General features: G+C 49.8%; 2 protein-coding genes across 2 annotated transcripts in view; one reads left to right on the top strand and one right to left on the bottom strand.

Moving 5' to 3' along the window:
• The window catches only part of Dp1 (satellite-binding protein 1 Dp1), a 43,623-nt gene that overhangs the window by 15,346 nt on the left and 15,868 nt on the right, over positions 1-12,409 (bottom strand). The window contains exons 6-9 of the mRNA XM_089574515.1: positions 12,046-12,290; positions 11,411-11,584; positions 9,654-10,031; positions 1,523-1,609 (exon numbers count right to left, since the gene is read on the bottom strand). Of these exons, the coding sequence (XP_089430641.1) occupies positions 1,523-1,609; positions 9,654-10,031; positions 11,411-11,584; positions 12,046-12,290 (884 nt within the window). The remainder of the gene's footprint in view (positions 1-1,522; positions 1,610-9,653; positions 10,032-11,410; positions 11,585-12,045; positions 12,291-12,409) is intronic.
• Positions 2,267-9,035, top strand: LOC149364562 (uncharacterized). The gene is made up of 2 exons (XM_089574514.1): positions 2,267-4,146; positions 7,980-9,035. Exons 1-2 carry the CDS (start codon positions 2,739-2,741, stop codon positions 8,528-8,530), a joined length of 1,959 nt encoding a protein of 652 aa, XP_089430640.1. The 5' UTR covers positions 2,267-2,738; the 3' UTR covers positions 8,531-9,035.

Below are 12,409 nucleotides of genomic sequence, written 5' to 3'. Positions count from 1 at the left end.
GCTCGGCAGTTCGTCGCTCGGCGTGTCCGCGGGCGGCGTCGTTGCCGAAAGCTCGACAGCCTCGCTGATTGGTTCAGCGGCTTGCGTCTCGCAGTCGCAAGGCTGGAAAATCGAGCAGCGAGCAACTTGCGTGCGCGTCGTCCGCCACTTCTTTCGTGAACGGTAGGGACAGACTCACTGGCTCTCCGAAGACCGCGGCCGCATACTCGCGTGTTCACGGAGAGTGGACCATCCTGTACATACGCTTTGGTTTTGGTTTTACATTACGGCCTTCGTACTACATCCTTTTTGTTTCGCCGAGACGGCGTCTGTCAACGCGGAGATCGCGCCTCGCGCAACTCCTGTCGCACTCGAACACGAAGCTAGCAGGGCGTCCGCTCCGGCGGCGCGCCTAGTTTCCACGGCTCGCCGCTGCGGCGCTGGCATCGCGCTCCCGAGGGAACACTGGCATTCCAATCGCAAAATGGGAGGTGGCAAATCTACGCGCTCCGACGCGCTCCGTATGCGATTCGACGGAGCGGTCTCGATCTGCCATTGGAATTCAGCATCACTGAAGTCGTCATCGTAGCACGCCGCCATGTTGAATTGTGGTAAGGAGCAGTTTAAGGTGCCTGGGTTGGCACCTTAAATGGCTCCCTTTACCTGAATTTTAAGTTGGGCTAAAGGGGACCGTTAAGGGTAAGGTCTGTTTCTGAAACGCGTTAAGGAGCAGAAAAGTGAAGGGGCGCTAAAGATAAGGGCAAGTGTGGTTTTTGAATACGGGGGTTAGATGCTAACATAAAGGTGAATACTTCCTTTGCCAAAAATTACAAGAACACTCAAACATCACATGCCTCTCATCGATATACTCATATAAATGTCTTAGTATTCTCATCACTGGCATTCAATACGATTAGCATCTAATAATGCTAATCAAATGCTTGGTTACTTGCGACATAACTTTTCCACAGAACCCGACTAAGCACAAGCCTTTTTAAAAACCTTTGGTTCATGTAATACTTCAGTATACACATGCCATTCTGGACCCTAGTCAAAGAACTTTGACTCAAGTCCTCAATTCTATTCGGGTTCATGCTGCTTCCTTTATCATGCCAAACTGCCACAACAACACCAGCTTTGCATCTGCGAAGATTTCTTTTATCTACCCCGCCTCTTATTGCACCATAAATGCCATCACCATCTCTTATTCCAGTAAATTTACTGAAATCCCATTTTTAAAAACGAGCCCATCGCCTCTCCTCCATATTTCAATCCTTGCTTTAAAGTTTTACGCCACCATGTTGAACTTGCATGTACAGCTTTTTTCATTGGAACAGTGTAATGACTGGAAATGCTTTCCTGCACTCTTGGAGCGCACATTAAAAGAATGCCACCCAAAAGCACTTAGCTGACATTACTTCATTGTTTATAATTCATGTGCACTATCTATCCAGATTCCCTTCTTAAGTCCTCCTCATGCGGAAAGTATACAAATAAAACAGTGCAAAATTAAGCACATTTCGGCGCAGCCGTTTGGGCTTACCTTGCGAATGTTGGAGCCATTCTTGCCAATCAAGAAACGATGGTGTTTTGGCTGGGCACGCACTTCCTCTGTGTAGCTGGACAGTTGCTGTAAAAGAAAAAAAACAGCTCTTGTTCTTTCTATGTGCTCATATGCTATTTGCAAGTAGTCATTCACAGCACTGCTCAAATGAACAACAGATGAGCACAGACATCAAACTCTTCATGCTTTCTGCCAAAAATAACAAATGTCATTGCAGACACATAACATAATGAGGAGTTCCCAACATGTCACATAATTTTACTAACAAGCTCTCTCCAAGATCACCAAGTAGTTACTCCAAGTAGTTACTCCAAGTTACGCCATTACTCCAAGAAACTTCCAAACAGCTGCAGTTATGCAGGTGTCAAGAGAGCAAGTTTAGGACAAGTGTCATTTTGAAGGAATGCTGGTTTGTCCTCTTATCTATACTATATATAAAAAAATCAGTTGTCTTCGGCAATGATTGGCTGCAGTTAACGGAATTTTTACACAGACTGCTGTCATCACTGCCACTGTTTCAACGTACGAATCGTGGGAGCTATGTCAGCTAGCCTTGGGTCGTTCTAATTAGGTTGTCTTCCAAGTAGGAGCTCCATGTGAGGGGCCAGGGCCCATGAGATGGCACAGCCAAAATGACCAAAAATGCCCCAGCAAGTCGCTAAACTAATTTCCATGCAAACACCTAGCTGAATTCAGCTTATGACTACCTGATCTTAAGGGGGGACACGGCTCTTTGAGACGAAAAAATCGCGAAAAAATCGATTTTCTGAAATTTACATTTTCGAAATCTACAGCTAATAATCCTTAAATTGACCAGGTTTCCAGCCCATTGGTGCAGTATTTTAGGCGCACGATCAATTTATAACATCCCTGTGAGCTGAATTCCACGCAAAAACAACGCTTTTTGTCGCGGCGCGTCGCTCTTTTTCCACGCTCGCGATCGCAGCCATCTTGGTCTCGTTGAAAAGAGCGGCTTTTCTTCTTGAATTTCCCGCCACAAATGGCTCCGACCGCTCACTGGTGACGTCGAAATCCGCGCACAAACAAAAGCCCCAACGCGCGGCCCTATTCGTCAAGCTAGCGCACGTGACCAAAAAGCGCGCTGTGATTGGCTGCGCGAGGCTCCCATCGTCTGCTTCACTCCGCAGGCGACGCGACGACGCGTCTCTTCGTTCTTTGTGACAAGTGTGCAACGATGTCCGATCCAACGGTGAAGTTCGCCACGAGGCACAAGTTCGGCAGAAGAAAGAAGCGATCGCTTTATAACTTCCAGAAGCGTGCCATTCCTTCGGAAGACATCGAGAACAGTCCGCCGCCACCGGCAAGCGATGCCGAAGCCGCGGACAGTGCTGAAGAAGGCCTAGCTAGCTCGTCGACGAGTCAAAGCGTTGCGGGCAGCGGCCGCGTTCGGCATGACACTGCAATGTTGCAGCGTGCGGATTTGGTGCAGAGGGAGGCAGAAACGCAAGAAAAACTTCGAGTTCTTGCTTCAACGCCAGCAACGACGCGAAAGCGGGATTTTTTCACTCGCGCTGACGACGATGCGGACGCGCCAGTCGACATTGAGACAGGCTTTGTTATCGTCAGCTTGATCTCCGTGAACGCGATGATGTCGTGCGTAAAGTGCAACGTGTGCGGCGGTAGCGTCTCTGTAGGCAGAGGCGAACGAGAATATGGCCTTGCCATAAAGATCGTTATCAGGTGTGCTTGCTGCGGTGATGTTTCGTCGGCGTGGAGCTCGCCCCGCGTGAACGGCAATCAGAAGACCAACCCTTTCGTGGTGAACGTTCTTGCTACGCGCGCGATGCAAGCCACCGGGAATCGGCAAACGACGCTAAACGACATTTTTGCCGCGATGAACATCTCCCACCGCGGCCTTCACATCAAAACATGGCAGAGGTATGTGAAGACGAAGTTGGCGCCCGCGGCGGCTCTTGCTGCCGAGAAGCAGACGACTCAGTGCGCGCAATCGGTTCGGGAGCTGTACGATGACTTGAAGCTTGGGAATCCCGGAAACATTGCTGTGTCATACGATGGTTCCTGGATGACGCGCGGCCACTCGTCGCACATTGGCGTCGGCACTGTCATCGAGCTCTTCACGGGGCTAGTCCTCGATTTCGTTGTGCTCAGCAACTTCTGTGCTGGTTGTGAGCGTGGGCCAAAGGAAGGTGATCCGACTTACGAAGCTTGGAAGGAGAGCCACGCCTGCCAGAAAAACACCACTAAGAAAGCCGGTGAAATGGAAGTTGAAGCCGCCCTCATCCTTTTCGAGAGGTCACTACAACGACATAACCTGAGGTACACCACCCTACTCTCAGATGGTGACAGCCGTGCTTTCCTTGCGCTGCAGGAGGCCAAAGTGTATGGGTACATTTCGGTGGAGAAAGAAGACTGTGTCAACCATGTACAGAAACGGATGGGCACAAGCTTGCGAAACCTCATCACAAAACATAAAGGACCTGGATTAGAGAGCCTTGGCGGTAAAGGCAAACTAACTGCTGACCTAGTTTCAAAGCTAACGCGGTACTATGGCTGGGCCCTGAAGACTCACAAGGGTGATGTGCAGGGAATGAAGGAAGCAGTGATGGCCACCTATCACCACTGTGAGCACGGATGTATTTATTCTACCGTCGAACAGTTACAAACGAAAGGCTTCAAATACAGACGGCAGCGTCTCCGCTCGCGGCTGAAGGCTCTCTCCCCGACTCGGCACTTCGAGAGGGAACGCGCGGAGACAGTCAGGGTTGCCAGGCCACTTATGAGTTTGGCTGTTCTAGGCGGTGAGTGGCTTGCACCTCACATCCCACCCCGCCTGCAAGTCCAAGTCCTCTTGGACAGGAACATTAGTCTACTAAGGCAAAGTCGTAGTCAAGCAGTCGCTTGGGTGGTGCACGGTGACGCTGAGGTCACTGACTTGCTGAACCAGTTGGCTGGTCCGGCTCATTGGTCATAGGTGGCATTTGCTCGGCATTGTCTTCATCAGGACTCGGGATAGGTTGCACGGCTTCGCATGTGGGCTCCACTAGCACTGGGTCAAAGTACGGAGGGTGGTACAGTTTCATTTGACTTATGTGCACTGTACGCGTATCTGGTGAGGATGTGGCGGAGTTCGTTATGCGCCGAACGTCGTAGGTGACGGGCGTCCTTTTCCGTGTCACCTGGTAGAGTCCCTTGAACTTTGGCGCGAGCTTTTCAGTTCCGCCAAGTACTGGCTCTTGTCTTCGCACCCAGACAAAGTCTCCGACGTCAAATGAGGCGCTGCGGTGGGTGCGGTCGTAGATTATCTTGCGGTTCCTTTGAGCTTCCTGGGAGTTGCTCGCAGCCTCGCTGCGAAGGTCTGGCAAGTTCATAAGCCTGTCACGAATGTCGGCGGCTTGCGTTGTGCGGACTTTCTGATATGGGAGTTTCGGCAAAAATCCAAACAGAAGCTCGAATGGCGAAAATCCTGTACTTCTGTGGCGGGTTACATTGACAGCGAAAGCTGCTTCATCGAGTTTGGAGACCCACAGTGACTGATCATTGTTGCACAGTTTTCGGAGGACGGTCACAAGTGTGGCATTGGCACGTTCCACCAGTCCGTTGCTAGCTGCCCTGTAAGCTACTGCGAAGTGTATGTTCACACCATGCGTATGCATGAAGTTCTTGAACAGGTGTGATTCAAATGACTTGGCATGGTCACACAAACAATGGTCAGGAGCACCGAACCTGTAAAACATTGAGTGGAGATGTTTCAAGGCATCTTTTGTAGAGGTTGTAGGCACAGCAGTTTCATTGTGGAAGTGTCCCAGTATAGGTGCTGTTGTAAGTGCGGCACGAAGGGCTTCAAAGGCTTGTTGACACTCAACTGTCCACTCGAAGTCAGCCTTTCGGATGACAGCTTGCAGAGGTGCGGCAACTTTCGAGAAGTTCGGGATGAAGCGGCTCTTTTTGTCTTTCTGCGTCACGACAATGGCAGGAAATCCCCAAGGTCTAGATGAAGAACGGATGATGTCATTTTGAAGAAGAGATGCTGTTTGGGTTTCGAGGAACTTCCGATCACTGGCTGTGTAGCGGTATGGTTGCCGTCCATAAGGCTTTGCATCCGGCAGTAAGTTGATCTCGTGCTCGATGCCTTCATAAAGGCCAATGTCATCAGGACTGGTAGCGAAGAGACGTGAGTGGCGGTGCACTATTTGCTTCACTGCTGGCTGTTCTTCGGGCTTGAGTTGGGTCCCGATGACGATATCAGGGAAACTGTTGGGCGTGGATGAACATGGCTCAGAAGGAAATACGCTGCATGAGGCTGGCTGGGCTGGGCTCTTGTAGTCTGCTGGCTGAGTTTGAGACTGGGCTGCCTTGTTGAGCTTGCTCCACACGGGCTCGTGTTCGTCTGGTTCAAAATCCACTTGTAGGGGTTCGCTGGTGGTATGCGGTGGGTCAAAGCGAGACAAAGTTGATGTTTTAAGTATCACTGCATTGGACATACGCGGTAACAGTTCCTCTTTGCACAGCACGACAGTGTTTGTAGAGGGCTGGCAGATAACAGGAAGGTGTGGTGGTCTGAAATGAAGTTCCGCTTGAGCAGCATAAAACCAGTCCTCTCCCAGAATAAGGGGAAGGGCATTTCTCTGAAGGACTGCTGCTTCCACAATTGCAGAGAGGGGGCCTACGCTGATTTGCAAGAAGACAGATCCCTGAGGCGCGACGGAGGCTCCTCCTACGACGAGAAGGGGTGGCTTTGTCCACGGCTCTATGCTGAGGTTTTCAGCTAGGCTGGCAGCGAGGATAGTGACGTTGGAACCACTGTCTGGGAAGGCATTGATCTCTCCAAGGCCCTTGACGTGAGCAGTGATAACCGCACACCTGAGCATGGATCCAAGCAAAGGGTCCTCAGTGCGGCCAACACAAGCTGTTGGCGTTTTAGGGATTGTTTGCGTCTTGTCTCGGGAGGGCTGTCCTTTCTCAGTGCAGTGGCTAGCCAGATGGCCCTTTTCCTTGCAGCTATAACATACTGCTTCGCTTAGGTCTTGCCCTCGTCTGTAGGCAGGTGCACCATACTTGGAAGAGATTGCCTCGTACCGATGTTCTTGGTCAGCAGGTGGCAGGTTGGATATTCTTGAGGGCGGCAGCCTTGCACGGTTTGGTTGCTGGTAGGTGCTATTTATAGGTTGGGAAGGCTGGCGGATGTCTGCAGTGCTCTCGGTCGTGGTTGTAGCACTGGAGGTGACAGGACGCGGCTGTCGACTTGAAATTGGCGCGGATGGCTTTGTCAGTCTAGTCATGCGAGAGTGGTCCATGGCACGATCAACTTCTGAAGCGATGCTGACGAAATCCTGGACAGTCTTCGGGCGTTGAACGACGATCGCTGTAGCCACTTGCTCATCACGGATGCCCTGAATTAAATATTCGATGCGCTCTTTGTCAGTCAATGAAAGCGGGCACCTTCCAATTATCTTGAGCTTGGCGAAAGTATAGGTAACCAGGCTCTCACCGGGGCTTTGCTCACGCGCACCGACAAGTTCCTGCCACTGTATAAGCGACAGTCGCTCGCCGAACTGCGCTATAAGCGCTTCCTTCCACTCTGACCAAGTTTTTAGCTGGTGGCTAGTGATTTCCTTCCAGTCAGCGGCTGGGCCACGAAGTTTTGAGAGGGCGATGGCTAGCAGGGTAGCGGGTTCCCAAGAGGCAAGCTGTTGGGTGCGCTCGAGATCGTCTATCCATCGGGTTACGGATAACCCTCCGTCGCCACTGAACGTCGGAAGCGTTGATGACAAGTCCGGCAAAGTTGTTACGTGCACTGCTCTCGTAGAGGCTTGTGACAGTGACAAAGCTAGTTGATTTTGAAGGTAGGCGGTCAAAATCTGCATATTCTGTACGGGGTCGGCGCTGAACACTGGCATAGGCTGGAAAAACTGGTCACCTTGAGTTGGAGCGGGCTGCGTCTCGGTGACTGATCCAGTTGTTTCCGGTAGCAGGACTCGTTTTGCGGCAGTGTCAGCAAGGATGCGAGAAATAAGTTCGTCCTTGGAACCAGTATTGTCCAAATTGCGTTGCGATAGTTCATCTCGCAAGAAGTCCACTGTAAAACCAGCGAGGTCCGAGGCGGTGGCTTCCTCCCAGTTTATGAGCGGCATGGCGGCGGCGGCGGCGGTGAGACGGGCGTTGGGCTTTGGCTGCTGGTGCTCGACACACGTTGACTCTGGCTTTCGGTGAAGTGGCTTGCGGCTTCGAATGGGCGGGCTACACCGAGGTTCGGGACGTCGACTGCGCCATATGTGAGCACGGATGTATTTATTCTACCGTCGAACAGTTACAAACGAAAGGCTTCAAATACAGACGGCAGCGTCTCCGCTCGCGGCTGAAGGCTCTCTCCCCGACTCGGCACTTCGAGAGGGAACGCGCGGAGACAGTCAGGGTTGCCAGGCCACTTATGAGTTTGGCTGTTCTAGGCGGTGAGTGGCTTGCACCTCACACCACACGACATCAAATGACCTGGTGTCAGACCACAGCCATTGCCCACCAGGACCAGGCTCATGGTGCCGCCAGAATGCAGCAAGCGCTAAGGGCGAGGCAGCTCCTAAGCACCGTTACAATCTGCCTCCATACGTCTGTGAGGCCCTGCTGCCCATTTATGAGCGCCTTTCTGACGAGAAACTTCTTGAGCGGTGCCAAAGGGGCAGTACTCAGAACAGCAATGAATCCCTTCACTCCCTGATATGGGCACTGGCTCCGAAGGAACAGCATGCCTCGCTCTTCACTGTACAAGCTGCAGTGGCTGAGGCTGTGATGCGATTCAATGCTGGCTATGAGAGGACGTCCACAGCAATATTGAAAGAGCTGCACCTCAAACCTGGAGCACTGAGCACAAAGCGCATGGCGGAGAAAGACCACCGCCGAGCAGTGGCATCTGCAAAGAAGCACAAGACCACTTTGGACATGCAGCACGCCTTCAAAAAGCGCCATTTGGGGGGCTGTAGTCAGACTGACTACATTCCTGGTGGCTTTTAGTCACACAGGATGTAAAATATTGCACTATTTTTTGTGCATTTTTGGTTAAAAGTGAATTTATTTCTTTTTTATCATTTTCTCAAAATGCCTATTTTTGACTTCTTTCAAATTTGTGGACACGATATCTCGGCCTTCAAGGCAGGTAGAACCATAATTTTTGTTGTGGAATGTAGCTAAGAGTGCAGAGCACACAATGTTAGGAGCAGATTTTCGAATTTGGGTTTTAAAATTTAGCAGTTCTGCTCTATATCAGACAATAGGGTGCCCACGTTTTGAACAGTGAACTTTGGATTGCTCTAGCATCGCGAATATTTGTTGCATCAAAAAAGTACTCCTAACATTGTATTCCTTATGCTTTCTAGTACCTAGCCATGTGTTAATATCAATTTCTGTAGTGTGGTTATTTTTTCATTGTTTCTGCAAATTATGAACCATTAATTTCATTTATCTTCGTAACTAATTGGCCTATTGAAAAACAAATTAGATATTTGAAATCAGTGGAAGAAACTGAATAACACAGGTAAATTTTATCAAATTTGGCCAGATAATAATAAAAACAGCTTTAAGAGCCATGTCCCCCCTTAAGCGTACCCTCCACAACAACATATGCTATTAGTGAGGCACAATTTTAGAGAGAAAACCCTTTCACTGGATCGATCATCTAAAACTCTTTCACACTCCTCTGGCATTATTTTTTGGCAGTGGTAGCAATTTTTGTATGCATGCATCAACTCAAACAAAACATGTCTGTCTGCCAAACCTCACAAACCACACAACTCGTCAGCCATTCCCTGTAATTGAAAACATTCAAGGCTTAAAATAATAACTGGTCAAATTAAGCTAAGAATAAAAACAGACTAAACCCTCTCAAAGTGACCAATTCGAAAACTTCGTTAGGTGAATGCATACCACTACTGCTTGTACAATTACAACCATTCCCACACATATACACTACTACAGCAGACTGATGAATCCTAAAGTTTGTCCCTTAAAAGCAGCATGAGCAGTCCTAGAACTACAGCATTATACTGGCTGAGATGCACGCCTATGAAAGCAGCAACAGGCCTGAACATGGCATGGGACAAGCGTCCCCCCCCCCCCTCATAGCGTGCACACAACACACCTTCTCGTTGGAGAGGTTCAGCAGCTGCTTCTTGGCCCGGTCAACGTCGTCCTTGGGTCCGCTCAGGGTGACCCGGTCGCTCTTGGACTCGGGCTGGGGGAAGGTGATCTGGACGCGGCCGCAGTCCTCCATGATGGAGTGGATGAGGCGCCCCTTGGCCCCGATGATGGCATTGTGCAGGTGGCAGGGGATCATGAGGTGCACCTCCACCACGTCCGCCTGCTCCCGCTGGGCCTCCAGCAGCTTCTCCTTGGCAGCGGCCACGCACTCCTTCTTGCCCGTGATCATGACCACGTCCGAGTTGCTCGACTCTGTGGGCAGGTCGATGCGGGCCTCGGTTTCCTGCTGGATGCGCCGCACCAACGGCCGACCCTTGCCCTGCAACACAAGCGGCAGCCAATCACCAACAATGAGGATCACTATGAAGATTACAGTGACAAGTACCATGAGGATCATTATGAGGAGCATGAGGATCACTATGAGGACCACAGTGACAAGCACTAGGGAGACGAGGAATAGCAGAGAAGCCGGCCTAAAGGATGCCCATGAAAACACTAAAGTGCAACTTGCCTTCGTGTAACCCAAACTTTTTTTTTCATGCACATTTGAAACCGACTTGCTTCGTGCGGCGCATGCATTCGTTTGTGGCACAACCGGTGGCCGTGTCGCACTGGCTGGTATTGCAGCCCGTTGTGCTCCATGTGGTGCAGGCTGGGCATTATTATTTTTATTTCTTTTTCTGCCCACAATAATTTATGTCTGGTTTAGTGACGTGAGGTGATGCGGACATGACGAAAGTATGACTGCGGCTCAGATGCAGTCTAATATTACTGCTTGCAAGCGGAACGCAAGAAACAGAGGCGACGTTAGCGATTTTTTAAGCTGGTTTTTCGCAGAAAGATTATTCTTTGAAGTTCACAGATTTTTCAGACTGTTCGATTATTTGGACCATTTTCCAGGTCCCTTCAAGTCTGAAAAATCGGTCGGTGACTGTAAACCGGAAGCCAAGAAGCGCGTGCAGCAGTGTTCGATTAGATTATTGCGCATGCACTTCAGGGCAATGAGCAAAATTTTCAGTGGATGCAGAACCGAGAGATGAGGCAGGCAATAAAAGCAAAACACTTCGCTTGCCGCCGGCGCTTAGGCCTTTGCGCAAAAAAGAAGTTTGCCCCATTGAAACCCTCAAGCGCCCCCACACAAATGTTACATCATTTTTTCAAATAAATCGGATTCTGCATGCAAGCAGCATCACTGTTTGTGTGCGTTTATTTTCTCTCTCAATAAGGTTTCACACGGTTATACCATGCTTTAAATTCAAAAAGTGCATGTCATGTTTTTGCAATTTCTTGTTGTCCACCTTTAGTGGCGTTTGCTTGGGTTCATTTGCGGATTGTTTGCGGTAATGAATATCGGAATTTACAAATTTTTTGCTTAAAATCTGGCTCCGTTATGAGGTTTGACTGTATTACAATAAAACGTAGATAACATCCGAAGACTTAGTCGAGTTTGTGCCTGCAATGGATCATCAAATGATCAGGGAAAGTCAAGATCCCGAACATCAACGATTACCATCATAGAGCAAAATTAACGCTATCAATTGTACTATATTCACCACAAATGAGACCATTATAGTAAGGCATGACACGCAGGTTTTTTGGGGCCTTCCGAGAAACATTGGGAGTTTTAAATCATCTAGTACCACCAGACACCTCATTATAAACAGGGTTCGATCAGGTTCTCTTGTGGTGCACTCATACCTGAAGGTGCTTGAGGAACTGCTTGAAGAGCACAAGGTCCACACGGTGGCTGGAGGCCTGCAGCTCCTGGCAGATCTGGCTCAAGTGCCGGTAGCATGCCTCCACATCTTCCCTCGGACCTCGGATCAAGACCTTGTCGCTGCGCGATCCAGGCTCCGGAAACGTCACATTTACCTGCCCGCACAGGGTGAGACGGAAAAAGAAACATTTCTTGGTACTGGTATTCATAGGAGGCTGCTGCAAACCATGACGGAAAGCAATGTATGCCACTCCTTTCAATAAACTTCAGCACTTGCGGGTTACAACTCACTGTGCACTACAGCCCAAAAGAAATTCAGATCCGTCAACTTCTCAATGCCCAATAAGCATTACCTCCACATCAACGCATAAATCATGCTTACTGCTAAGATGCACAAATACAGAACAGCAAAGCAATGTGTCCTAGTTTGCATCAATCACTTGCACTTGTCTTTGGTCCAAGGTATAGCTCAAATTTTCCCAATATAAAAATTTAAAACCTGCTCACTCAATACAGATACAATCTCAACACTGCCGCCAGAACTCCAATGAAAAATGCCCACTATGCCAATTTTAACTTCACACTACGTAAATAACACCCCGTCTCGATTCCCCACCTGGTTGAAGCGCCTGCGGACGTCCTGTATCGCTTCTCCCTTGGCTCCGATGAGCGTCCGGTGGAAGCGCTGCTCCACACACAGCTCGCGCGTCACCTCATTCTGCAGCTTGTGGGCCATCTCAAGCAACTCTGCCTTCGCCTGTGCCACTCCCTCCGGTGGACCTTCCAGCCTCACGACCGGAGACCGCTCCTCGTCAGCCGGCACGTGCACAGTCACGCCCAAGTCCTGCTTCAGGCGGTTCACTGCAAGGGCACAGAGGAAACGATGTTTCCAGGCATATCCTTTACCAAAAATGATACTTGGCCATGCTGTAGCATGAAAGGTGTAGAAAAAAACAGATGTTTTGTAGTGCAATTTTGCT

This window comes from Amblyomma mixtum, chromosome 2, assembly GCF_055824585.1.
Source record: "Amblyomma mixtum isolate Tamu chromosome 2, ASM5582458v1, whole genome shotgun sequence".
In the NCBI taxonomy this organism is placed as follows: Eukaryota; Metazoa; Arthropoda; class Arachnida; order Ixodida; family Ixodidae; genus Amblyomma; species Amblyomma mixtum.
This window is presented reverse-complemented; position numbering and strand designations above follow the sequence as displayed.